At 46.7% G+C, this 24,856-nt stretch overlaps 1 protein-coding gene across 1 annotated transcript in view; it reads right to left on the bottom strand.

Annotated features, from left to right (window-relative positions):
- LOC139539089 (DNA-binding protein SATB2-like) overlaps positions 1-24,856 on the bottom strand; it is a 103,432-nt gene that overhangs the window by 20,752 nt on the left and 57,824 nt on the right. The window contains exons 4-9 of the mRNA XM_071341832.1: positions 19,415-19,541; positions 14,917-15,040; positions 6,658-6,760; positions 5,531-5,581; positions 4,823-5,412; positions 951-1,163 (exon numbers count right to left, since the gene is read on the bottom strand). Coding sequence (XP_071197933.1) covers positions 951-1,163; positions 4,823-5,412; positions 5,531-5,581; positions 6,658-6,760; positions 14,917-15,040; positions 19,415-19,541 — 1,208 coding nt within the window. The remainder of the gene's footprint in view (positions 1-950; positions 1,164-4,822; positions 5,413-5,530; positions 5,582-6,657; positions 6,761-14,916; positions 15,041-19,414; positions 19,542-24,856) is intronic.

Below are 24,856 nucleotides of genomic sequence, written 5' to 3'. Positions count from 1 at the left end.
TACCAACATCACAGACACACCAATACCAACATCACAGACACACCGATACCAACATCACAGACACACCAACCAATACTAACATCACAGACACACCAATACCAACATCACAGACACACCAACCAATACTAACATCACAGACACACCAATACCAACATCACAGACACACCAACCAATACTAACATCACAGACACACCAACCAATACCAACATCACAGACACACCAACCAATACCAACATCACAGACACACCAACCAATACCAACATCACAGACACACCGATACCAACATCACAGACACACCAATACCAACATCACAGACACACCAACCAAAACTAACATCAGACACACCAATACTAACACCACAGACACACCAATACGAACACCACAGACACACCAACCAATACTAACACCACAGACACACCAATACCAACACCACAGACACACCAATACCAACATCACAGACACACCAATACCAATACCAACACCACAGACACACCAATACTAACACCACAGACACACCAATACCAACATCACAGACACAACAATACCAATACCGACACCACAGACACACCAATACTAACATCACAGACACACCAATACCAACATCACAGACACACCAATACCAATACCCACATCACAGACACACAAATACTAACATCACAGACACACCAACCAATACCCACATCACAGACACACCAATACCAACACCACAGACACACCAATACCAACACCACAGACACACCAATACCAACATCACCGACACCAACCAAAGCAAACTCAAAGAAAAGTTTCCAACCTCCATACGAAAACTATAACACAAAGACAACATGATCCATCAACGATTCACAAAGACAGACAGACATCACACAGTCAACCAGACACACACAGGCCCTGCTGTAGGGGAGTTTTGTGGAGAGTGTCTACAGTAGTTTTGGGGGTGGTGGGCGGGGTACCTGAGAGAGGCGGGGGCCCCCGGGGCTGGAGGTAGGGGTAGGGGGCAGGCCAACAGAGGGGTTGATGCTGCGCTCACGCTCCTCCTGGTAAATACGGTCTCTCTCCCCCTCAGGGAGGATGAGGAAGTTCTGCATGGCTTTGAGGTTGACCAGCAGGGACTGAGAGGCAGAGCGAGGGTCCTCCTCCTTCCGCAGAATCTCCGACAGCAGGCCCTGGTGCATGCACACACACACACACACACACACATACAAACACACACACACACACACACACACACACACACACACACACACACACACACACACACACACACACACACACACACACACACACACACACACACACACACACACACACGCGCACACACACGCCGCAAACGTATACTTTTAGAATGAGTGGCTTGCAGCTTGCACACACACACACACACGCACGCACGCACGCACGCACGCACACACGCACACACGCGCACACACCCACGCCGCAAACTTATACTTTTAGAATGAGTGGCTTGCAGCTTGCACACACACGCTGTACTCACTCGCACGTCCACACAAGCATGCAGACACACACAGCCTTCACCTGCTCTAAAGCTATAACCTCCCACCCCTCATGTGGGCTCCATATTGGCTCTAATGGGGCGTGTGTGAATGCAGCAGGTGTGTGTACTGCTGGGAGGGCGGAGGAGGAAACTGAACTGGAGCAGGGGAACACAGCAAGCTGTCGCACCAGATCACCTCACTCATAACACTATACAGAGAGATGAAACTGAAACTGTCTGAAACCCAGAGGAGAAACCAAATCAGAAAATATTGCTGCTAATTTGTCTCAAAGTCATCCCAATAATCCAAATGTAACGCTATTGTCCTGAATGGGACATCAGCCTTGATATTCCTTCCATCCTCTCACCCTGTGTCTTCAGTTCTTCTGCCCTTCCCTACCCTGCCCTGCCCTGTGTGTGGCTAAACACTTTGTGGGTTTTCTGCCCTGTGTTCTGTTAAAGGCCATCCAAGTCTGGTTACCTGTGTTCTGTTAACTGTATTACCTGTGTTCTGTTAGTCTGGTTACCTGTGTTCTGTTGACTGTATTACCTGTGTTCTGTTAGTCTGGTTACCTGTGTTCTGTTAACTGTATTACCTGTGTTCTGTTAGTCTGGTTACCTGTGTTCTGTTAACTGTATTACCTGTGTTCTGTTAGTCTGGTTACCTGTGTTCTGTTAACTGTATTACCTGTGTTCTGTTAGTCTGGTTACCTGTGTTCTGTTAACTGTATTACCTGTGTTCTGTTAGTCTGGTTACCTGTGTTCTGTTAACTGTATTACCTGTGTTCTGTTAGTCTGGTTACCTGTGTTCTGTTGACTGTATTACCTGTGTTCTGTTAGTCTGGTTACCTGTGTTCTGTTAGTCTGGTTACCTGTGTTCTGTTAGTCTGGTTACCTGTGTTCTGTTAACTGTATTACCTGTGTTCTGTTAGTCTGGTTACCTGTGTTCTGTTAACTGTATTACCTGTGTTCTGTTAGTCTGGTTACCTGTGTTCTGTTAACTGTATTACCTGTGTTCTGTTAGTCTGGTTACCTGTGTTCTGTTAACTGTATTACCTGTGTTCTGTTAGTCTGGTTACCTGTGTTCTGTTAACTGTATTACCTGTGTTCTGTTAGTCTGGTTACCTGTGTTCTGTTGACTGTATTACCTGTGTTCTGTTAGTCTGGTTACCTGTGTTCTGTTAACTGTATTACCTGTGTTCTGTTAGTCTGGTTACCTGTGTTCTGTTAACTGTATTACCTGTGTTCTGTTAGTCTGGTTACCTGTGTTCTGTTAACCGTATTACCTGTGTTCTGTTAGTCTGGTTACCTGTGTTCTGTTAACTATATTACCTGTGTTCTGTTAGTCTGGTTACCTGTGTTCTGTTAACTGTATTACCTGTGTTCTGTTAGTCTGGTTACCTGTGTTCTGTTAACTGTATTACCTGTGTTCTGTTAGTCTGGTTACCTGTGTTCTGTTGACTGTATTACCTGTGTTCTGTTAGTCTGGTTACCTGTGTTCTGTTAGTCTGGTTACCTGTGTTCTGTTAGTCTGGTTACCTGTGTTCTGTTAACTGTATTACCTGTGTTCTGTTAGTCTGGTTACCTGTGTTCTGTTAACTGTATTACCTGTGTTCTGTTAGTCTGGTTACCTGTGTTCTGTTAACTGTATTACCTGTGTTCTGTTAGTCTGGTTACCTGTGTTCTGTTAACTGTATTACCTGTGTTCTGTTAGTCTGGTTACCTGTGTTCTGTTAACTGTATTACCTGTGTTCTGTTAGTCTGGTTACCTGTGTTCTGTTAACTGTATTACCTGTGTTCTGTTAGTCTGGTTACCTGTGTTCTGTTAACTATATTACCTGTGTTCTGTTAGTCTGGTTACCTGTGTTCTGTTAACTGTATTACCTGTGTTCTGTTAGTCTGGTTACCTGTGTTCTGTTAACTGTATTACCTGTGTTCTGTTAGTCTGGTTACCTGTGTTCTGTTAACTGTATTACCTGTGTTCTGTTAGTCTGGTTACCTGTGTTCTGTTGACTGTATTACCTGTGTTCTGTTAGTATGGTTACCTGTGTTCTGTTAGTCTGGTTACCTGTGTTCTGTTAGTCTGGTTACCTGTGTTCTGTTAACTGTATTACCTGTGTTCTGTTAGTCTGGTTACCTGTGTTCTGTTAACTGTATTACCTGTGTTCTGTTAGTCTGGTTACCTGTGTTCTGTTGACTGTATTACCTGTGTTCTGTTAGTCTGGTTACCTGTGTTCTGTTAGTCTGGTTACCTGTGTTCTGTTAGTCTGGTTACCTGTGTTCTGTTGACTGTATTACCTGTGTTCTGTTAGTCTGGTTACCTGTGTTCTGTTAGTCTGGTTACCTGTGTTCTGTTAGTCTGGTTACCTGTGTTCTGTTGACTGTATTACCTGTGTTCTGTTAGTCTGGTTACCTGTGTTCTGTTAACTGTATTACCTGTGTTCTGTTAGTCTGGTTACCTGTGTTCTGTTAACTGTATTACCTGTGTTCTGTTAGTCTGGTTACCTGTGTTCTGTTAGTCTGGTTACCTGTGTTCTGTTAACTGTATTACCTGTGTTCTGCTAGTCTGGTTACCTGTGTTCTGTTAGTCTGGTTACCTGTGTTCTGTTAACTGTATTACCTGTGTTCTGTTAGTCTGGTTACCTGTGTTCTGTTAGTCTGGTTACATGTGTTCTGTTAACTGTATTACCTGTGTTCTGCTAGTCTGGTTACCTGTGTTCTGTTAGTCTGGTTACCTGTGTTCTGTTAACTGTATTACCTGTGTTCTGTTAGTCTGGTTACCTGTGTTCTGTTAGTCTGGTTACCTGTGTTCTGTTAACTGTATTACCTGTGTTCTGCTAGTCTGGTTACCTGTGTTCTGTTAGTCTGGTTACCTGTGTTCTGTTAACTGTATTACCTGTGTTCTGCTAGTCTGGTTACCTGTGTTCTGTTAGTCTGGTTACCTGTGTTCTGTTAACTGTATTACCTGTGTTCTGTTAGTCTGGTTACCTGTGTTCTGTTAGTCTGGTTACCTGTGTTCTGTTAACTGTATTACCTGTGTTCTGCTAGTCTGGTTACCTGTGTTCTGTTAGTCTGGTTACCTGTGTTCTGTTAACTGTATTACCTGTGTTCTGTTAGTCTGGTTACCTGTGTTCTGTTAGTCTGGTTACCTGTGTTCTGTTAACTGTATTACCTGTGTTCTGTTAGTCTGGTTACCTGTGTTCTGTTAGTCTGGTTACCTGTGTTCTGTTAACTGTATTACCTGTGTTCTGCTAGTCTGGTTACCTGTGTTCTGTTAGTCTGGTTACCTGTGTTCTGTTAACTGTATTACCTGTGTTCTGTTAACTGTATTACCTGTGTTCTGTTGAAGGCCACGCGGGCGAACACAGCCTGTGAGACGCTGGCCCTCTTCAGTTCATCCCTGACGTGCTGGTAGATATCAATGGAGACCTCCGCAGCAGACTGGTTGCTCCCAGGGTCCCCAGGGGCCCCTGCCTTGGAGAGGCGAGGGATGGGAGGGTGGTTGAGGAAGTGCTGGTTGAGGGCCTGTGGGTGCTGGTGGGCTAGCAGGCGGCTAACAGCTAGCTGCTGGTTGATGAGGTGAGCCATGGCTAGCTGCTGTCGAACCAGCTGAGGGCTGAGCTGGGGGGAGAGAAGCCCACCTGGGCCGAGGAGAGGTTGGAGGGAGGTTGGAGGGCCGGGAGGGGGGACCTGGCCACGTAGAGGGGGGCTGTTGTGGTGCTGGCCATGGGGCGAGGGGGGGTGTTGTTGTTGGGATTGTTGTTGTTGTTGGGGGCGTTGGGAGGGGTTTTGGGGGTCCCCGGAGCCACCCTTGAGGAGAGCACCTCCACCCCCTCCGAGGTGGCTGAGCTGGGTCAGGCTGGCCAGGTGGGGAGGGGGACGCTGGCCCAGGACATAGAAGTCTGCCAGGCTGTCTCTCTCCACTGGGGAAGGGAAAGGAATGTGGGGGAGGGGGAGATGAGTGTGGTGCTTGTCTAACACCACGGGACAAATCCTAACTTCAGTTAACCATAGAAACAGTACAAACAGTAGATTCGTCACCTTTGATTTCAGAATGTTCTCTTCCTGGCCACATCTTCTCCTGATAATCTCCTAGGAAACGAGAGAGAGATAGGGTGAGATGCAAAACACCTCACAACACACACATATACACATTCCTCTCCTCTTCACCTATCTGCACTCCTCAACTATGACTGACAGGACAGCCAGCCAACGGGTGATCACCCCTTTACTCTCTGGGTAATCTTGGTTGCGAAAGTTGTCACTGCCTGAATCTGTCCACGAGAGATTACTCTCCGGGTCCACATCTGGAGGCTAGCGAGCGATCAGCATGTGTTCCTCCCTGCCAGGCAGAGGCCAGAACTAATAGTGGAGTGGCTGTGTAACCCAGCACTGCATCAACTCACTCTGCCAGACAACCGCTGCCTCCCTCCACATCACTTTATTCTCCTCTGGTCTCTCTGTGTTTGGGGATAAGGCAGGGTAATAATAGGGCTATGGGGGATGGGAGTGTGTGCGTGTGCATGCAATGGAGGACAAGGAGGCTGGAGAGGAGAGGAGAAATTGTCACGTGCAGGCTGTAACGGACAGACGGACGGACTGACTGACTGAAGTGGGGTGGGGACAGTGGTCTGTGTGGGACTGTGAAGCAGGCCTGTGTTGTACTGTAGCTCCCCCTGTGGTTACACTGATGAGTCTGTGTGAAGGGGATGTCAGTTAACAGGCAACACTGAAGAATCTGTGTGACAGACTTTCAGACGGACGGACGGACGGACGGACTGACTGACTGAAGTGGGGTGGGGACAGTGGTCTGTGTGGGACTGTGAAGCAGGCCTGTGTTGTACTGTAGCTCCCCCTGTGGTTACACTGATGAGTCTGTGTGAAGGGGATGTCAGTTAACAGGCAACACTGAAGAATCTGTGTGACAGACTTTCAGACACCAGCGAGGGGTCAGCCCAGGACAGAACTGGGAATGGCCGTTGGCCGCTAAGAGGCTGTCACTCAAATGGCTTGCCCAAATAAAGTACATGATAATCATTGTCTGTTTTAGGTTAAAGAAGGATAGGAGACAGTTTGTAAAGTGGCTGTGAGAAGGGGGTTGATATAAATGGTGTACAAGAGAGAATGGTCCATGCCAGCTGGAGGTCCCAAGGGGTCACAACGCTCACCTTTTATTTTCTTATACTTCTTGTACCAGCGTCCAAACTCCTGGCATTTGGCAGTGGAGACATTGGCATAGTAGGAGCTGTTTACTATCGAGGAAATCATACTCTGGAGAGAGAGAGAGAATTTATTATTTATATATATTATTATTTTGGAATTTACAAGGATTGAAGTCTTCTGCTTTTGGGCTAAAGAGCAGAAACCCAGACTTCCTGAAAGAAATTGATGATGGTGATATTGTAGTACTACAGAAAACATGGTGCAGAGGTGATGTTTCCACTGGCTGTCCACTAGGTAATAGGGAGATAATCATACATCCACTAAATTAAAAGGAATCAAACTGGGCAGAGACTCAGGGGGAATGCTAATATGGTATAAATCTGAACTAATTAATTCAATCGAATTGATCAAAACAGGAGAATTCTTTTTCTGGTTAAAAATCAACAAGGACAGATATCTTGACAGATAAAATGTCTTCCTCTGTGCCACATACATTCCCCCTCAGAGTCACCCTACTTCAACGAAGAGAGTTTCTCCATTCTAGAGGGGGAGATTAGTCACTTTCAGGCCCAAGGCAACATACTGGTCTGTGGAGACCTGAATGCTAGAACAGCAGAAGAACAAGACACTATTAACAGTCATGGGGATAAACACCTACCAGGAAGCAATAACCTTTCCCTCCCCACATACCCCCACAGAAACAACTATGACAAAGTGAAAAACAAAAACGGAGTACGGCTCCTGAAGCTCTGTCGAACACTGGGTCTGTACATAGTCAATGGCAGGCTGAGAGGGGACTCTTTTGGTAGGTACACCTACAGCTCATCTCTTGGCAGCAGCACTGTAGACTACTTCCTCACCGACCTAAACCCAGAGTCTCTCAGAGCCCACTAACACCTCTCTCCGACCACAGTAAAATCACAGTGTATCTGAGAAGAGCAGAACCCAACCATGAAGCATCACGGTCCAATAACTTACATGGTACTAAACAGGCCTATAGATGGAGTGCAAACAGTACAGACATCTACTAAAAAGCAATAAGTAGCCAAAAAATACAATCTCTCCTGGACAACTTTTTAGCCTTAACATTCTGCTTCAGCAATGAAGGTGTAAATTTGGCCGTTTGGAACATAAACTTTATATTTGACAAATTAGCCTCCTTGGCTAATTTAAAGAAGCATAAGAGCAAACCAAAAATAACAGATCATGAAAAATGGTTTGATAATGATTGCAAAATCTAAGAAAGTCATTGAGAAATATATCTAATCAAAAACACAGAGAACCAGACAACAAAAATATACGCCTTCAATATGGGGAAACACTGAAGCAATACAAACACACCCTAAGAACAAAAAAGGAACAGCACATTAGAAATCAGCTGGATGGAATTGAGGAATCCATAGAATCAAACCACTTCTGGGAGAATTGGAATAAATTAAACAAACCTCATCATGAGGAATTGGCTATCCAAAATGGGGATATGTGGAGAAATCTCTTTGCAAACCTCTACAGCAATATAACAAAGAGCCCAGAACAAAAAGATATACAAGAAAAATTACAAATCCTTGAATCAGCAGTCAAAGACTATCAGAATCCTGTGGATACCCCAATTACAGAAGAAGAATTATTGGAAAAACTATGCACTCTCCAACCCAAAAAGGCCTGTGGTGCTGATGGTATTTTAAATGAAATGATCAAATATACAGACCACAAATTCAAATTGGCTATACTCAAACTCTTCAACATTATCCTCACTGCAGGTATTTTCTCCGATATTTGGAGCGAGGGATTGATCACACCAATCTTTAAAAATGGAGACAAATTTTACCCAAATAATTACAGAGGAATTTGCGTTAACAGCAACTTGGGGAAAATTCTCTGCAGTATTATAAATAGCAGACTACATCATTTCCTTGACGAACACAACGTCCTGAGCAGAAGCCAGATTGGATTTCAAAAAGATTATCATACAACAGACCACATTTACACCCTCCACACTCTAATTGATAAACAAGTTAACCAAAACAAAGGCAAAATCTACTCGTGTTTTGTAGATTTCAAGAAAGCATTTGATTCAATTTGGCACGAAGGTCTTTTTTATAAACTAATAGAAAGTGGTATTGGAGGGAAAACATATGATTTTATTAAATCAATGTACACTAAAAACAAATGTGGAGTTTAAATTGGCAACAAGCAAACAGACTTCTTCTCTCAGGGACGGGGAGTGAAACAGGGCTGCCCAATAAGTCCAACACTATTTAACATCTACATTAATGAATTGGCAAAAACATTAGAAGAATCGGCAGCACCTGGTATCACCCTACACAACACTGAAATCAAGTGTCTGCTGTACGCAGATGACCTGGTGCTGCTGTCTCCCACTAAAGAGGGGTTACAGCAGCACCTAGATCGTCTTCACAGGTTCTGTCAGACCTGGGCTCTGACCGTTAACCTAAACAAACCAAATATAATGATATTCCAAAAAAGGTCCGGAAATAAGGATGACAAATATAAATTCTATTTGGACACAGTTCTATTAGAACACACCAAAAACGACACATATCTAGGACTAAATATCAGCAACACAGGTAGCTTTCACATGGCTGTGAATGAGCTGAGAGATAAAGCAAGAAGAGCATTCTATGCCATTAAAAGGAACATCAAAATCGAAATTCCAATTACAATCTGGCAAAAAAAATTCCAATCAGTTATAGAACCAATTGCTCTATATGGCAGTGAAGTATGCGGTCCAATCTCTAAAAATCAATTTACCAAATGGGACAAACATCCAATCGAAATATTGCATGCAGAGTTTTGCAAGACTGTATTGCAAGTGCAAAGAAAAACTCCAAATAACGCATGTAGAGCAGAATTGGGCCAATACCCCCTCCTCATTCGAATAGAAAAAAGAGCCATCAAATTTTACAACCATCTAAAAACAAGTGACCCCAAAACATTCCAACACACAGCTCTACAATGTCAAGAGATGAAACAAGAGAAGAGTCCCCTCAGCCAGCTGGTTCTGAGGCTCAGTTCACCAACCCAAACCAACCCCATAGAGCCTCAGGACAGCTCTCAGAAAATCTGGCCCAACCAAATCATCACAAAACAAAAAGAAAAATATATCACCCATTGGAAAGACACCACAAAAAATCTAAGTAAACTTCAATGCTATTTGGCTCTAAACAAACAGTACATGGTGGCAGACTATCTGACCACTGTGACTGATAGAAAACTGAGGAAAACACTTCCGGCGCCGAACAGGATGGCTGCCTCGCTTCGCGTTCCTTGGAAAATATGCAGTATTTTGTTTTTCTATGTGTTATTTCTTACATTGGTACCCCGGGTGATCTTAAGTTTCATTACATACAGCCGGGAGGAACTACTGAATATACGATTAACGTCAACTAACCACCCTTCCTACCAGGAATATGACTTTCCCGAAACGGATCCAGTGTCTTGCCTTCCACCCAATACAATGGACCTGATCCCAGCCGGCGAAGCTACACGACGCCGAAAAAGGGGCAAACGTAGCGGTCTCCTGGTCAGGCTTCGGAGACGAGCACATCGCGCTCCACTCCCTAGCATACTACTCGCCAATGTCCAGTCTCTTGAGAATAAGGTCGATGAAATCCGAGCACGGGTAACATTCGAGAGAGACATCAGGGATTGCAACGTGCTCTGCTTCACGGAAACATGGCTAACTGAAAAGACGCTAACGGAGTCGGTGCAGCCAGCTGGTTTCTTCACGCATCGCGCAGACAGAAACATACATCTTTCTGGTAAGAAGAGGGGCGGGGGGGTATGCCTCATGATTAACGAGACGTGGTGTGACCATCATAACAACACTCAGGAACTAAAGTCATTCTGTTCACCTGATCTAGAACTCCTCACAATCAAATGTAGACCGCATTATCTACCAAGGGAATTCACTTCGGTCATAATCACAGCCGTATATATTCCCCCCCAAGCAGACACATCGATGGCCCTGAACGAACTCTATCTGACTCTCTGTAAACTGGAAACCACACACCCTGAGGCTGCATTCATCGTAGCTGGGGATTTTAACAAGGCTAATCTAAAAACAAAACTCCCTAAATTCTATCAGCACATCGATTGTCCGACCAGGGCTGGCAGAACTCTGGACCATTGTTATACTAACTTCCGCGACGCATATAAGGCCCTCCCCCGCCCTCCTTTCGGAAAAGCTGACCACGACTCCATTTTGTTGATTCCAGCCTACAAACAGAAATTAAAACTACAAGCTCCCGCGCTCAGGTCTGTTCAACGCTGGTCCGACCAATCTGAATCCACGCTTCAAGACTGCTTTGATCACGCGGATTGGAATATGTTCCGCACGGCGTCCAACAACAACAATGATGAATATGCAGATTCGGTGAGCGAGTTCATTAGGAAGTGCATTGACGATGTCGTACCCAGAGCAACGATTAAAACATTCCCAAACCAGAAACCGTGGATTAACGGCAGCATTCGCGTGAAACTGAAAGCGCGAACCACTGCTTTTAACCAGGGCAAGGTGACCGGAAACATGACCGAATACACACAGTGTAGCTATTCTCTCCGCAAGGCTATCAAACAGGCTAAGTCCCAGTACAGAGACAAAATTGAATCGCAATTCAACAGCTCAGACACAAGGGGTATGTGGCAGGGTCTACAGTCTATCACGGATTACAAAAAGAAAAGCAGCCCCGTCGCGGATCAGGATGTCTTGCTCCCAGACAGGCTAAATACCTTTTTTGCCCGCTTTGAGGATAATACAGTGCCACTGACACGGCCCACTACCAAAACCTGCGGGCTCTCCTTCACTGCAGCCGAGGTGAGTAAAACATTTAAACCCTCGCAAGGCTGCAGGCCCAGACGGCATTCCCAGCCGCGTCCTCAGAGCATGCGCAGACCAGCTGGCTGGTGTGTTTACGGACATATTCAATCAATCCTTAGCCCAGTCTGCTGTTCCCACATGCTTCAAGAGGGCCACCATTGTTCCTGTTCCCAAGAAAGCTAAGGTAACTGAGCTAAACGACTACCGCCCCGTAGCACTCACTTCCGTCATCATGAAGTGCTTTGAGAGACTAGTCAAGGACCATATCACCTCCACCCTACCGGACACCCTAGACCCACTCCAATTTGCTTACCGACCCAATAGGTCCACAGACGACGCAATCGCAACCACACTGCACACTGCCCTAACCCATCTGGACAAGAGGAATACCTATGTGAGAATGCTGTTCATCGACTACAGCTCAGCATTTAACACCATAGTACCCTCCAAACTCGTCATCAAGCTCGAGACCCTGGGCCTCGACCCCGCCCTGTGCAACTGGGTCCTGGACTTCCTGACGGGCCGCCCCCAGGTGGTGAGGGTAGGTAACAACATCTCCACCCCGCTGATCCTCAACACTGGGGCCCCACAAGGGTGCGTTCTGAGCCCTCTCCTGTACTCCCTGTTCACCCACGACTGCATGGCCATGCACGCCTCCAACTCAATCATCAAGTTTGCGGACGACACTACAGTGGTAGGCTTGATTACCAACAACGACGAGACGGCCTACAGGGAGGAGGTGAGGGCCCTCGGAGTGTGGTGTCAGGAAAATAACCTCACACTCAACGTCAACAAAACAAAGGAGATGATTGTGGACTTCAGGAAACAGCAGAGGGAGCTCCCCCCTATCCACATCGACGGGTCAGTAGTGGAGAAGGTGGAAAGTTTTAAGTTCCTCGGTGTACACATCACGGACAAACTGAATTGGTCCACCCACACAGACAGCGTTGTGAAGAAGGCGCAGCAGCGCCTCTTCAACCTCAGGAGGCTGAAGAAATTCGGCTTGTCACCAAAAGCACTCACAAACTTCTACAGATGCACAATCGAGAGCATCCTGTCGGGCTGTATCACCGCCTGGTACGGCAACTGCTCCGCACACAACCGTAAGGCTCTCCAGAGGGTAGTGAGGTCGGCAGAACGCATCACCCGGGGCAAACTACCTGCCCTCCAGGACACCTACACCACCCGATGTCACAGGAAGGCCATAAAGATCATCAAGGACAACAACCACCCAAGCCACTACCTGTTCACCCCGCTATCATCCAGAAGGCGAGGTCAGTACAGGTGCATCCAAGCAGGGACCGAGAGACTGAAAAACAGCTTCTATCTCAAGGCCATCAGACTGTTAAACAGCCACCACTAACATTTAGCGGCCGCTGCCAACAAACTGACTCAGCTCCAGCCACCTTAAAAATGGGAATTGATGGAAATTATGTAAAAATGTACCACCAGCCACTTTAAACAATGCCACCTAATATAATGTTTACATACCCTACATTACACATCTCTTATGTATATGTATATACTGTACTCTATATCATCTACTGCATCTTGCCATCTTATGTAATACATGGACCACTAGCCACTTTAAACTATGCCACTTTATGTTTACATACCCTACAGTACTCATCTCATAGGTATATACCGTACTCTATACCATCTACTGCACCTTGCCTATGCCGTCTGTACCATCACTCATTCATATATCTTTATGTACATATTCTTTATCCCTTTACACTTGCGTGTATAAGGTAGTAGTTGCGGAATTGTTAGGTTAGATTACTTGTTGTTATTACTGCATTGTCGGAACTAGAAGCACAAGCATTTCGCTACACTCGCATTAACATCTGCTAACCATGTGTATGTGACTAATAAATTTGATTTGATTTGATTTGACTAGGTACAGACTCAGTGAACACAGTCTGGCTATAGAGACCGGTCGTCACAGACAAACCTGGCTGCCCAGAGAGGACAGGCTGTGCTCACTCTGCTCCAGGGGAGAGGTAGAGACAGAGCTGCATTTCCTATTACACTGTGACAAATACTCAGACCCAAGAGAATATTTATTTCCCCAAATTATAATTCAATACAAAGAATTTGAAACTATAAAAGATGAAGAAAAAAACAAATATTTATCGGGTGAAAAGCCAAAATGTGCAGTTTTGGCAGCCAAATATGTGTCCTCCTGCCACAACCTGAGGGACAGCCAGTGAAAAGCCAAAATGTGTCCTCCTGCCACAACCTGAGGGACAGCCATTGAAAAGCCAAAATGTGTCCTCCTGCCACAACCTGAGGGACAGCCAGTGAAAAGTGCAAAGTAATGTCGATAATATTTGTTTTGTTTTGTCTTTCATACCATGTCATGTGTCTTCTCAGTCATGTTGACACTGGTCTACTACCATTGCTTTAATGTATTGTTGTTCTGATTAATATTGTTGTTGTAGTTGTTGTTAATGGTAATCCCATGTCCACTACTACTATTATTATTGCTGTTGGTCCCACAATTTATTTATATAAAAATATATATATATTTTATATATATATAAATATATATTTTGATTTTATTTTTCGATATGTATACTTTGACAATGTAATTAATAATGAACTTGCCTGAGAGAGAGAGGGAGAGGGAGAGGAGAGGGATGGCGAGAGGGAGAGAGAGAGAGAGAGGGAAAGGGATAGAGAGAGAGAGAGAGAGAGAGAGAGAGAGAGAGAGAGAGAGAGAGAGAGAGAGCGAGAGAGAGAGAGAGGGGGAGAGAGGGAAAGGGATAGAGAGGGAAAGGGATAGAGAGGGAGAGGGAAAGGGATAGAGAGGGAAAGGGATAGAGAGGGAGAGGGAAAGGGATAGAGAGAGAGAGAGAGAGAGAGAGAGAGAGAGAGAGAGAGAGAGAGAGAGAGAGAGAGAGAGAGAGAGAGAGAGAGAGAGAGAGAGAGAGAGAGAGAGAGAGAGAGGGGATTGACTGGAGACAAATTTGCATGGTCTCTCACACACACACGATCATTGAAGAAGACATATATCACCAGAGGAAGCCCCCCATGGAATTAAAGCCCCTCAGCAACCACATATGGCAGAGATCAACACCCTCTCATCCAGACAGCACCACACACTGATGAGGAATAGGCTTAGCCAGACATAAGGGCCCTGTTACCCTGCATTGCCTTAAACCCAGGGCTATCTTCCACCCCAGGAATGAGACTGTCCCAGTGGCCTCGGGCTAACTTTCCCTTGTTTCACACATGCATTATTTAACCCAGGGCTAATGCTTTGTTTTGGGCAGTATGTAGTAGTCCGTGCAAAAAGGTTGATGCTGAACCTGCTTAAGAACAGAGGCTGTTAAGCCCTCCACCCACCAATTGTGAGAGAATTTAGCAGATCAGTGTAGTAATGGACTGTTGTGGAGGTTTGATAGGGCTGAAGTATTACCTGTGACAGAGGGCACTCCTTAGCCAGTGTGCTTTGGTTCATCTCCTTGAGAAGCTCCTTAAGAGCGTTCCTCACCGTGGCGTGGTTCCACTGCTCTGACGGAAGATCCTCCAGCTTGGCAAAGCTACAGAACGTTAAACGAAGTCAGTCACATACTTCCTGTCCTGGGGCTGGTTGCACCTAGCCTGGGTAAACTAGACTGAACACTCCATTCAGTCTGGTTTAACCAGGCTAGGTTGCACCAGCTTTGTGTAAGTTCCTCACTACATCATACTGAATTCTTTAGGTCATAATTCTTGTCAATAACTAGGGAATTGGAATGCACATTCATACACTATATATACAAAAGTATGTGGACACCCCTTCAAATTAGTGGATTACGCTATTTCAGCCACACCGTTGTTGACTGGTGTATAAAATTGAGCACACAGCCATGCAATCTCCATAGACAAACATTGGCAGTAGAATGTCCTTACTGAAGAGCCCAGTGAATTTCAACATGGCACCGTCATGGATGCCACCTTTCCAACAAGTCAGTTTGTCAAATTTCTGCCCTGCTAGAGCTGCCCCCGTCAACTGTAAGTACTGTTATTGTGAAGTGTAAACGTCTAGGAACAACAACGTCTCAGCCGCGAAGTGGTAGGCCACACAAGCTCACAGAACGGGACCGCCAAGTGCTGAAGCGCATAAAACTTATTACCGAGTTCAACACTGACTACCGATTTCCAATCTGCCTCTGGAAGCAACGTCAGCACAAGAACTGTTTGTCGGGAGCTTCATGAAACGGGTTTTAATGGCTGAGCAGCCGCACACAAGTGTAAGATCACCATGTGCAATGCCAACCGTCGGCTGGAGGGGTGTAAAGCTCGGCGCCAGTGGAAACGCTTTCTTTGGAGTAATGAATCACGTTTCATCATCTGGCAGTCCGATGGACGAATCTGGGTTTGGCGGATGCCAGGAGAACACTACCTGCCCGAATGCATAGTGCCAACTGTAATGTTTGGTGGAGGAGGAATAATGGTCTGGGGCTGTTTTTCATGGTTCGGGCCCCTTAGTTCCAGTGAAGGGAAATCTTAACGCTACGATGCTACAACGATAATGTTTACATATCTTGCATTAGTCATCTCATATGTACAGTGGGGAGAACAAGTATTTGATACACTGACGATTTTGCAGGTTTTCCTACTTACAAAGCATGTAGAGGTCTGTAATTATTATCATAGGTACACTTCAACTATGAGAGACGGAATCTAAAACAAAAATCCAGAAAATCACATTGTATGATTTTTAAGTAATTAATTTGCATTTTATTGCATGACATAAGTATTTGATACATCAGAAAAGCAGAACTTAATATTTGGTACAGAAACCTTTGTTTGCAATTACAGAGATCATACGTTTCCTGTAGTTCTTAACTAGGTTTGCACACACTGCAGCAGGGATTTTGGCCCACTCCTCCCTACAGATCTTCTCCAGATCCTTCAGGTTTCGGGGCTGTCGCTGGGCAATACGGACTTTCAGCTCCCTCCAAAGATTTTCTATTGGGTTCAGGTCTGGAGACTGGCTAGGCCACTCCAGGACCTTGAGATGCTTCTTACGGAGCCACTCCTTAGTTGCCATGGCTGTGTGCTTCGTGTCGTTGTCATGCTGGAAGACCCAGGCACGACCCATCTTCAATGCTCTTACTGAGGGAAGGAAGTTGTTGGCCAAGATCTCGCGATACATGGCCCCATCCATCCTCCCCTCAATACGGTGCAGTCGTCCTGTCCCCTTTGCAGAAAAGCATCCCCAAAGAATGATGTTTCCACCTCCATGCTTCACGGTTGGGATGGTGTTCTTGGGGTTGTACTCATACTTCTTCTTCCTCCAAACACGGCGAGTGGAGTTAGACCAAAAAGCTCTATTTTTGTCTCATCAGACCACATGACCTTCTCCCATTCCTCCTCTGGATCATCCAGATGGTCATTGGCAAACTTCAGACAGGCCTGGACATGCACTGGCTTAAGCAGGGTGACCTTGCGTGCGCTGCAGGATTTTAATCCATGACGGCGTAGTGTGTTACTAATGGTTTTCTTTGAGACTGTGGTCCCAGCTCTCTTCAGGTCATTGACCAGGTCCTGCCGTGTAGTTCTGGGCTGATCCCTCACCTTCCTCATGATCATTGATGCCCCACGAGGTGAAATCTTGCATGGAGCCCCAGACCGAGGGTGATTGACCGTCATCTTGAACTTCTTCCATTTTCTAATAATTGCGCCAACAGTTGTTTCCTTCTCACCAAGCTGCTTGCCTATTGTCCTGTAGCCCATCCCAGCCTTGTGCAGGTCTACAATTTTATCCCTGATGTCCTTACACAGCTCTCTGGTCTTGGCCATTGTGGAGAGGTTGGAATCTGTTTGATTGTGTGTGGACAGGTGTCTTTTATACAGGTAACGAGTTCAAACAGGTGCAGTTAATACAGGTAATGAGTGGAGAACAGGAGGGCTTCTTAAAGAAAAACTAACAGGTCTGTGAGAGCCGGAATTCTTACTGGTTGGTAGGTTATCAAATACTTATGTCATGCAATAAAATGCAAATTAATTATTTAAAAATCATACAATGTGATTTTCTGGATTTTTGTTTTAGATTCCGTCTCTCACAGTTGAAGTGTACCTATGATAAAAATTACAGACCTCTACATGCTTTGTAAGTAGGAAAACCTGCAAAATCGGCAGTGTATCAAATACTTGTTCTCCCCACTGTATATACTGTTTTCTATACTATTCTATAGTATCTTAGTCACTTAATGTTTACATATCTTGCATTAGTCATCTCATATGTATATACTGTATTCTATACTATTCTACAGTATCTCATTCACTTAATAATGTTTACATATCTTGCATTACTCATCTCATATGTATATACTGTATTCTATACTATTTTACAGTATCTCATTCACTTAATAATGTTAACATATCTTGCATTAGTCATCTCATATGTATATACTGTTTTCTATACTATTCTACAGTATCTTAGTCACTTAATGTTTACATATCTTGCATTAGTCATCTCATATGTATATACTGTTTTCTATACTATTCTACAGTATCTTAGTCCAATCCACTCTGACATCGCTCGTCCATATGTATATAGTCTAAATGTATTCCTACTTAGATTTGTGTGTATTGGGTATATGTTGTGTAATTTGTTAGATATTACTTGTTAGATATTACTGCACTGTCGGAGCTAGAAGCACAAGCATTTTTCTACACCCGCAATAACATCTGCTAATCACGTGTATGTGACCAATAACATTTGTTTTGATTTGATTATGTGCTTCCAACTTTGTGGCAACAGTTTGGGGAAGGCCCTTTTCTGTTTCAGCATGACAATGCCCCCGTGCACAAAACGAGGTCCACATAGAAAGGGTTTGTCGAGATCGGTGTGGAAGAACTTGACTGGCCTGCGCAGAGCCCTGACCTCAACTCCATCGAACACCTTTGCGATGAATTGTAACGCAGACTGCGAGCCAGGCCTAATGACCCAACATCAGTGCCTGACCTTACTAATTCTCTTATGGCTGAATGGAAGCAAGTCTCCGCAGCAATGTTCCAACATCTAGAGGAAAGCCTTCCCATAAGAGTGGAGGCTGTTATAGCAACAAAGGGGGGTCCAACTCCATATTAATGCCCATGATTTTGGAATGAGATGTTCGACAAGCAGGCATCCACATACATTTGGTCATGTAGTGTATCACATCCAGAGACTGTATTATTCCATAAACCACACATGTATTTGCCTCAACTCCTATCAGTCACTGAGGGCAATACCGGTTGTCAGGTGAAACCATCACCATGGAGACAGATGTAAACAAAGCTGGATGGTATGCAACAACACAATACCGACCACAATCCACTCATCTGTAGTCTATCTATCTCCATTTATCAGGAACATCTTCACTCACTCTTTGGGAAACTGCAAGTTACTGCAATGAAAGCCCTCTGCAAGTTACTGCAATGAAAGCCCTCTGCAAGTTACTGGTATGAAATCCATCTGCAAGTTACTGGTATGAAATCCATCTGCAAGTTACTGGCATGAAATCCATCTGCAAGTTACTGGCATGAAATCCCTTTGAGAGAGAAAGGCAGATAATAAATACATCTCTGGTGCTGGGATCTGGGCTAGCTGTCTCCTTGGATCATTTTAAACGTAATGTTCCACTATGGTAAACTGTTGAACTATGAGAATCTATTGTGTAAGTGTAGAATATGCCAAGATGAGATCAGTCCCCCAAAGGAACTCATTCTGATTCAGTAACTCCAACTAATTCCAACTTTATTCCAACAGTTGGAATGTGTAGTGTAGCCTATCTCCAAAATCCATCTATTTCTAAACAGTGAAAAAGCCTTTCAATAAATTGTCACTGCGCGCTTATAAGCTGTGTAGCTAAAGCTGTATCTGCAAATCACATTTTCCTCCTCACCCTTACAGTAACACACACGCAAAAACACGCACACACCTCTGTAGCTGTATGTGGAGAGTGACCATGTGATAGACGTCCAGGAGCATGTCAGCCACTGTGGCTTCAGGAGCGTCTGTTAGGAAGTGGATGGGCAGAGGGTTCCAATGACCCACCTTGATGATGCCTGAGAGAGAGAGAGAGAGAGAGAGAGAGAGAGAGAGAGAGAGAGAGAGAGAGAGAGAGAGAGAGAGAGAGAGAGAGAGAGAGAGAGAGAGATGATTAGTGAGATACAAATGTATGCTCCCACCCTCCCTTGCTCACACACACAGGCAATATGAGGAGGTAAACTTCACACACACAGGCAATATGAGGAGGTAAACTTCACACACACAGGCAATATGAGGAGGTAAACTTCACACACACAGGTAATATGGAGAGGTAAACTTCACACACAGGTAATATGAGGAGGTAAAATTCACACACACAGGTAATATAGAGAGGTAAACTTCACTTGATCTCTTGATCTCCTCAGCACACAACATCATTATTTTGTTCCAAAACATCAACACCACAGTAGTTAACGGTAACCCCGTGTGTGTGTGTGTGTGTGTCCTAGGAACATACGACAGATTTGTACCTTGTCAGCTCGGGGATGCGAACTTGCAACCTTTCGGTTACTAGTCCAATGCTCTAACCACTAGGCTACGCTGCCGCCCCAGTTAAGCGTTAAGGTTGTGATAGGGTTCAGTCCCGATGGTTAAGTTAAGGGTTAAGGTTTGTGATAGGGTAAAAAAATGTCAACCTTGGGATTGAACACTCAACCTTTGGATCCGGAGTCATGCGATTACTGATGGTAATAACGCTCACTGTTGCCCCTAGTGGACGGTTTTTAAGGAATTTCCCGATGTCTTCATGACATGTACAGAAATCCAATTTCAAAGTCAATCTGTGCTAACAAAGTGCCAGTTGGCACATGACTCCCTATCTGTCTGTCTGTCTGAGTGTGTGAATGTGTGTGTTTGCTGTCTGTGTTTGTGTTTACGTGCCCATGGATATCTGTCAAGGTGTGTGTGTTTGCACGCAAGTGTGTGTGCGTGCGTGTGCGTGTGTGTGTGTGTGTGTGTGCGTGTGTGTGTGCGAAGGTCTTTCTCTCCCAGTCCCAGTGTAACAGTTCATTCAGCAAGGCTGTAAAGCAGACAGAGGAACAACAGATAAAATCTTATCTAATAGAATCTTATCAGCTATGGAAGAGACACCCAACCAGCTAGCCCAATCCCCCCCCACCCCACCCCACACACACACACACACACACACACACACACACACACACACACACACACACACACACACACACACACACACACACACACACACACACACACACACACACACACACACACACACACACACACACACACACACACACACACACACACACCTGGGCTGCCACTAGTCTTTTATAGCAGGGGAGAAGAGCAGAAGACGTCAATGCAGCAGACAGACAAGACAGTGTGTAAGGGGGTAACTCGTCAACCCACTCACTAATACCTGCAATAAAACAGGTCAATGATTGTTTGATCAACCCAAATTGAAGGCCGTAAAAGAGGCGCCCGTTGTGTGAGGGATGGGTGGGATGGGTTGGGCTAACAGGGTGATAAGAGGTAGCTTTTCTATAGAATAGATTTGTCAGCGTTGGGAGAGATCCCCTAACCCCTGCCGCCACTAATCCAGTGGTGCAGGCTTTTGTCACAGCCTGCACAACAACAAAAAATGACCTGCCGTATAATTGACCACTATATTGCCTGAGAGACGAAGACTGTCTAATGTTGCTCGTGGCTGTCATCATTCACCCGAGAAAAAATATTAAATATGCACATCCAACTGCAGGACAGAAGAACGTATCAAAGAAAACAGAAATGTCCTTAACTCTGTTATGCTCCAATGGTGATTTAATCACACACACAAAAAAAGACAATGTTCCCATCCGAGTTGGATCTTGGTCAGATCATTATTCCCCCGACAGTAACATGCTGACTATACCATTCGCGTCACGTGCGTGAGCGTTGCAAAATAAATTTAGAAATCTATGTTATTCAATGAATCTATGTTAGACTCCATTCCAGACATTATTATGAGCCGTTCTCCCCTCCGCAGCCTCCACTGAGATACATTATGTCTGATGGTTTGTCCTTCACCACTTCAACACCACATTATACACTGTCCTTCTCTGTAGTTTCCCGGCTGTTCTTTCATTTTGGATCAAAGGCTGTGTCCATCGACAACCTCAATCTACAAACAGAGATAATGACTGTTGAAGACGGAGATGGAGAATATCTGTGTAAGATGTTAGGTACAAATAGCAAGAACACACACACACAGGGCCTTCCTGAGACTCTGGCTGACTGGAGCTGTGAAAAGTAAACAATGCTAATCACATTACTATCCTCTAAATGAGATCCAGACAGGGCCTGGACAGATCCCCTCTCTCTCTCTCTCTCTCCCATCCCCCTCTTCTCTCTCCCTCCCTCTGTCTTTCTCTTACTGACTGTAGGAGCTCTACATAGATCTAACAGGGATGCTGTCTCACACACACACCGACACAAACACGGAGCCAAGTTTGTACATACGTGTGCACACACAGCAAAATGTAATAGTCAAACAGCTCCAGTGTCATGCAAAACACATTTACCTCATATTCTTTCAACAATAGGTGTTAGACTGAGTTGTGCCCTGCACCGAAGATGGGTTGAACGACCCAATCTTTCCGTCCCAGCAAGAAGCAAGGAACTCTAGCGTTTCCTCCTTTACTAGCAATGTATCCGTGGACAGATACAGTAGATTCCCCAGATACTGAATTAGAGAGGAAAAGCTATGGAGACAGATGAAGACAATTTGTGTATAACTGCCCTCTCTCCTCCTTAATCCCTTCACCCTCCTCCTCCCTCTCTCCTTCTCAGTTCCTTTTCTCTTTCCTCTCTCTGTGCTTTCTGTTTACATAGCTCGGTTAGCTTTCATTTGGAAGAGCTGGTCTGTTTTCCTCATTTTGTGTCTCATTGTGCAGTGGAGGGTAAAGGCTGGCTGGCTAGGGGGCCTATGGACAGAGGATGGTATTTGCTGGCTAGCTGGAGGGCCTAGGGACAGGGGAGGGGAGGGCTGGCTGGCTGGCTAGGGGGCCTGGGGACAGCGGAGGGTGTAGGCTGGCTGGCTAGGGTGCCTGGGGACAGTGGAGGAGATAGGCTGGTTGGCTAGGGGACCTAGGGACAGTGGAGGGTATAGGCTGACCCTAGGTGGCCTACGTACAGTAGGGGGTATAGGCTCACTGGCTAGGGGGCCTAGGGGCAGTGGAGGGTATAGGCTAGGGGGCCTAGGGGCAGTGGAGGGTATAGGCTAAGGGGCCTAGGGGCAGTGGAGGGTATAGGCTAGGGGGCCTAGGGGCAGTGGGGGGTATAGGCTAGGGGACCTAGGGGCAGTGGAGGGTATAGGCTAGGGGACCTAGGGGCAGTGGAGGGTATAGGCTAGGGGACCTAGGGACAGTGGAGGGTATAGGCTAGGGGGCCTAGGGGCAGTGGAGGGTATAGGCTAGGGGACCTAGGGGCAGTGGAGGGTATAGGCTAGGGGGCCTAGGGGCAGTGGAGGGTATAGGCTAGGGGGCCTAGGGACAGTGGAGGGTATAGGCTAGGGGGCCTAGGGGCAGTGGAGGGTATAGGCTAGGGGGCCTAGGGACAGTGGAGGGTATAGGCTAAGGGGCCTAGGGGCAGTGGAGGGTATAGGCTAAGGGGCCTAGGGACAGTGGAGGGTATAGGCTAGGGGGCCTAGGGGCAGTGGAGGGTATAGGCTAGGGGGCCTAGGGGCAGTGGAGGGTATAGGCTAGGGGACCTAGGGGCAGTGGAGGGTATAGGCTAAGGGGCCTAGGGGCAGTGGAGGGTATAGGCTAGGGGACCTAGGGGCAGTGGAGGGTATAGGCTAAGGGGCCTAGGGGCAGTGGAGGGTATAGGCTAGGGGACCTAGGGGCAGTGGAGGGTATAGGCTAAGGGGCCTAGGGACAGTGGAGGGTATAGGCTAAGGGGCCTAGGGGCAGTGGAGGGTATAGGCTAAGGGGCCTAGGGACAGTGGAGGGTATAGGCTAGGGGGCCTAGGGACAGTGGAGGGTATAGGCTAAGGGGCCTAGGGGCAGTGGAGGGTATAGGCTAGGGGGCCTAGGGACAGTGGAGGGTATAGGCTAGGGGACCTAGGGGCAGTGGAGGGTATAGGCTAGGGGACCTAGGGGCAGTGGAGGGTATAGGCTAAGGGGCCTAGGGACAGTGGAGGGTATAGGCTAAGGGGCCTAGGGACAGTGGAGGGTATAGGCTAAGGGGCCTAGGGACAGTGGAGGGTATAGGCTAAGGGGCCTAGGGACAGTGGAGGGTATAGGCTAAGGGGCCTAGGGACAGTGGAGGGTATAGGCTAGGGGGCCTAGGGACAGTGGAGGGTATAGGCTAGGGGGCCTAGGGACAGTGGAGGGTATAGGCTAGGGGGCCTAGGGACAGTGGAGGGTATAGGCTAGGGGGCCTAGGGGCAGTGGAGGGTATAGGCTAGGGGGCCTAGGGACAGTGGAGGGTATAGGCTAGGGGACCTAGGGACAGTGGAGGGTATAGGCTAGGGGACCTAGGGGCAGTGGAGGGTATAGGCTAGGGGGCCTAGGGGCAGTGGAGGGTATAGGCTAAGGGGCCTAGGGGCAGTGGAGGGTATAGGCTAGGGGACCTAGGGGCAGTGGAGGGTATAGGCTAGGGGGCCTAGGGACAGTGGAGGGTATAGGCTAGGGGGCCTAGGGACAGTGGAGGGTATAGGCTAGGGGGCCTAGGGACAGTGGAGGGTATAGGCTAGGGGGCCTAGGGACAGTGGAGGGTATAGGCTAGGGGACCTAGGGGCAGTGGAGGGTATGGGCTAGGGGACCTAGGGGCAGTGGAGGATATAGGCTAGGGGACCTAGGGACAGTGGAGGGTATAGGCTAGGGGACCTAGGGGCAGTGGAGGGTATAGGCTAGGGGGCCTAGGGACAGTGGCAGGTATAGGCTAGGGGACCTAGGGGCAGTGGAGGGTATAGGCTAGGGGACCTAGGGGCAGTGGAGGGTATAGGCTAGGGGGCCTAGGGACAGTGGAGGGTATAGGCTAGGGGGCCTAGGGGCAGTGGAGGGTATAGGCTAGGGGGCCTAGGGACAGTGGAGGGTATAGGCTAGGGGGCCTAGGGACAGTGGAGGGTATAGGCTAGGGGGCCTAGGGACAGTGGAGGGTATAGGCTAGGGGGCCTAGGGGCAGTGGAGGGTATAGGCTAGGGGGCCTAGGGACAGTGGAGGGTATAGGCTAGGGGGCCTAGGGACAGTGGAGGGTATAGGCTAGGGGGCCTAGGGACAGTGGAGGGTATAGGCTAGGGGGCCTAGGGACAGTGGAGGGTATAGGCTAGGGGACCTAGGGGCAGTGGAGGGTATAGGCTAGGGGACCTAGGGGCAGTGGAGGGTATAGG

Source organism: Salvelinus alpinus, chromosome 14 (genome assembly GCF_045679555.1).
Source record: "Salvelinus alpinus chromosome 14, SLU_Salpinus.1, whole genome shotgun sequence".
Taxonomy (NCBI): Eukaryota; Metazoa; Chordata; class Actinopteri; order Salmoniformes; family Salmonidae; genus Salvelinus; species Salvelinus alpinus.
This window is presented reverse-complemented; position numbering and strand designations above follow the sequence as displayed.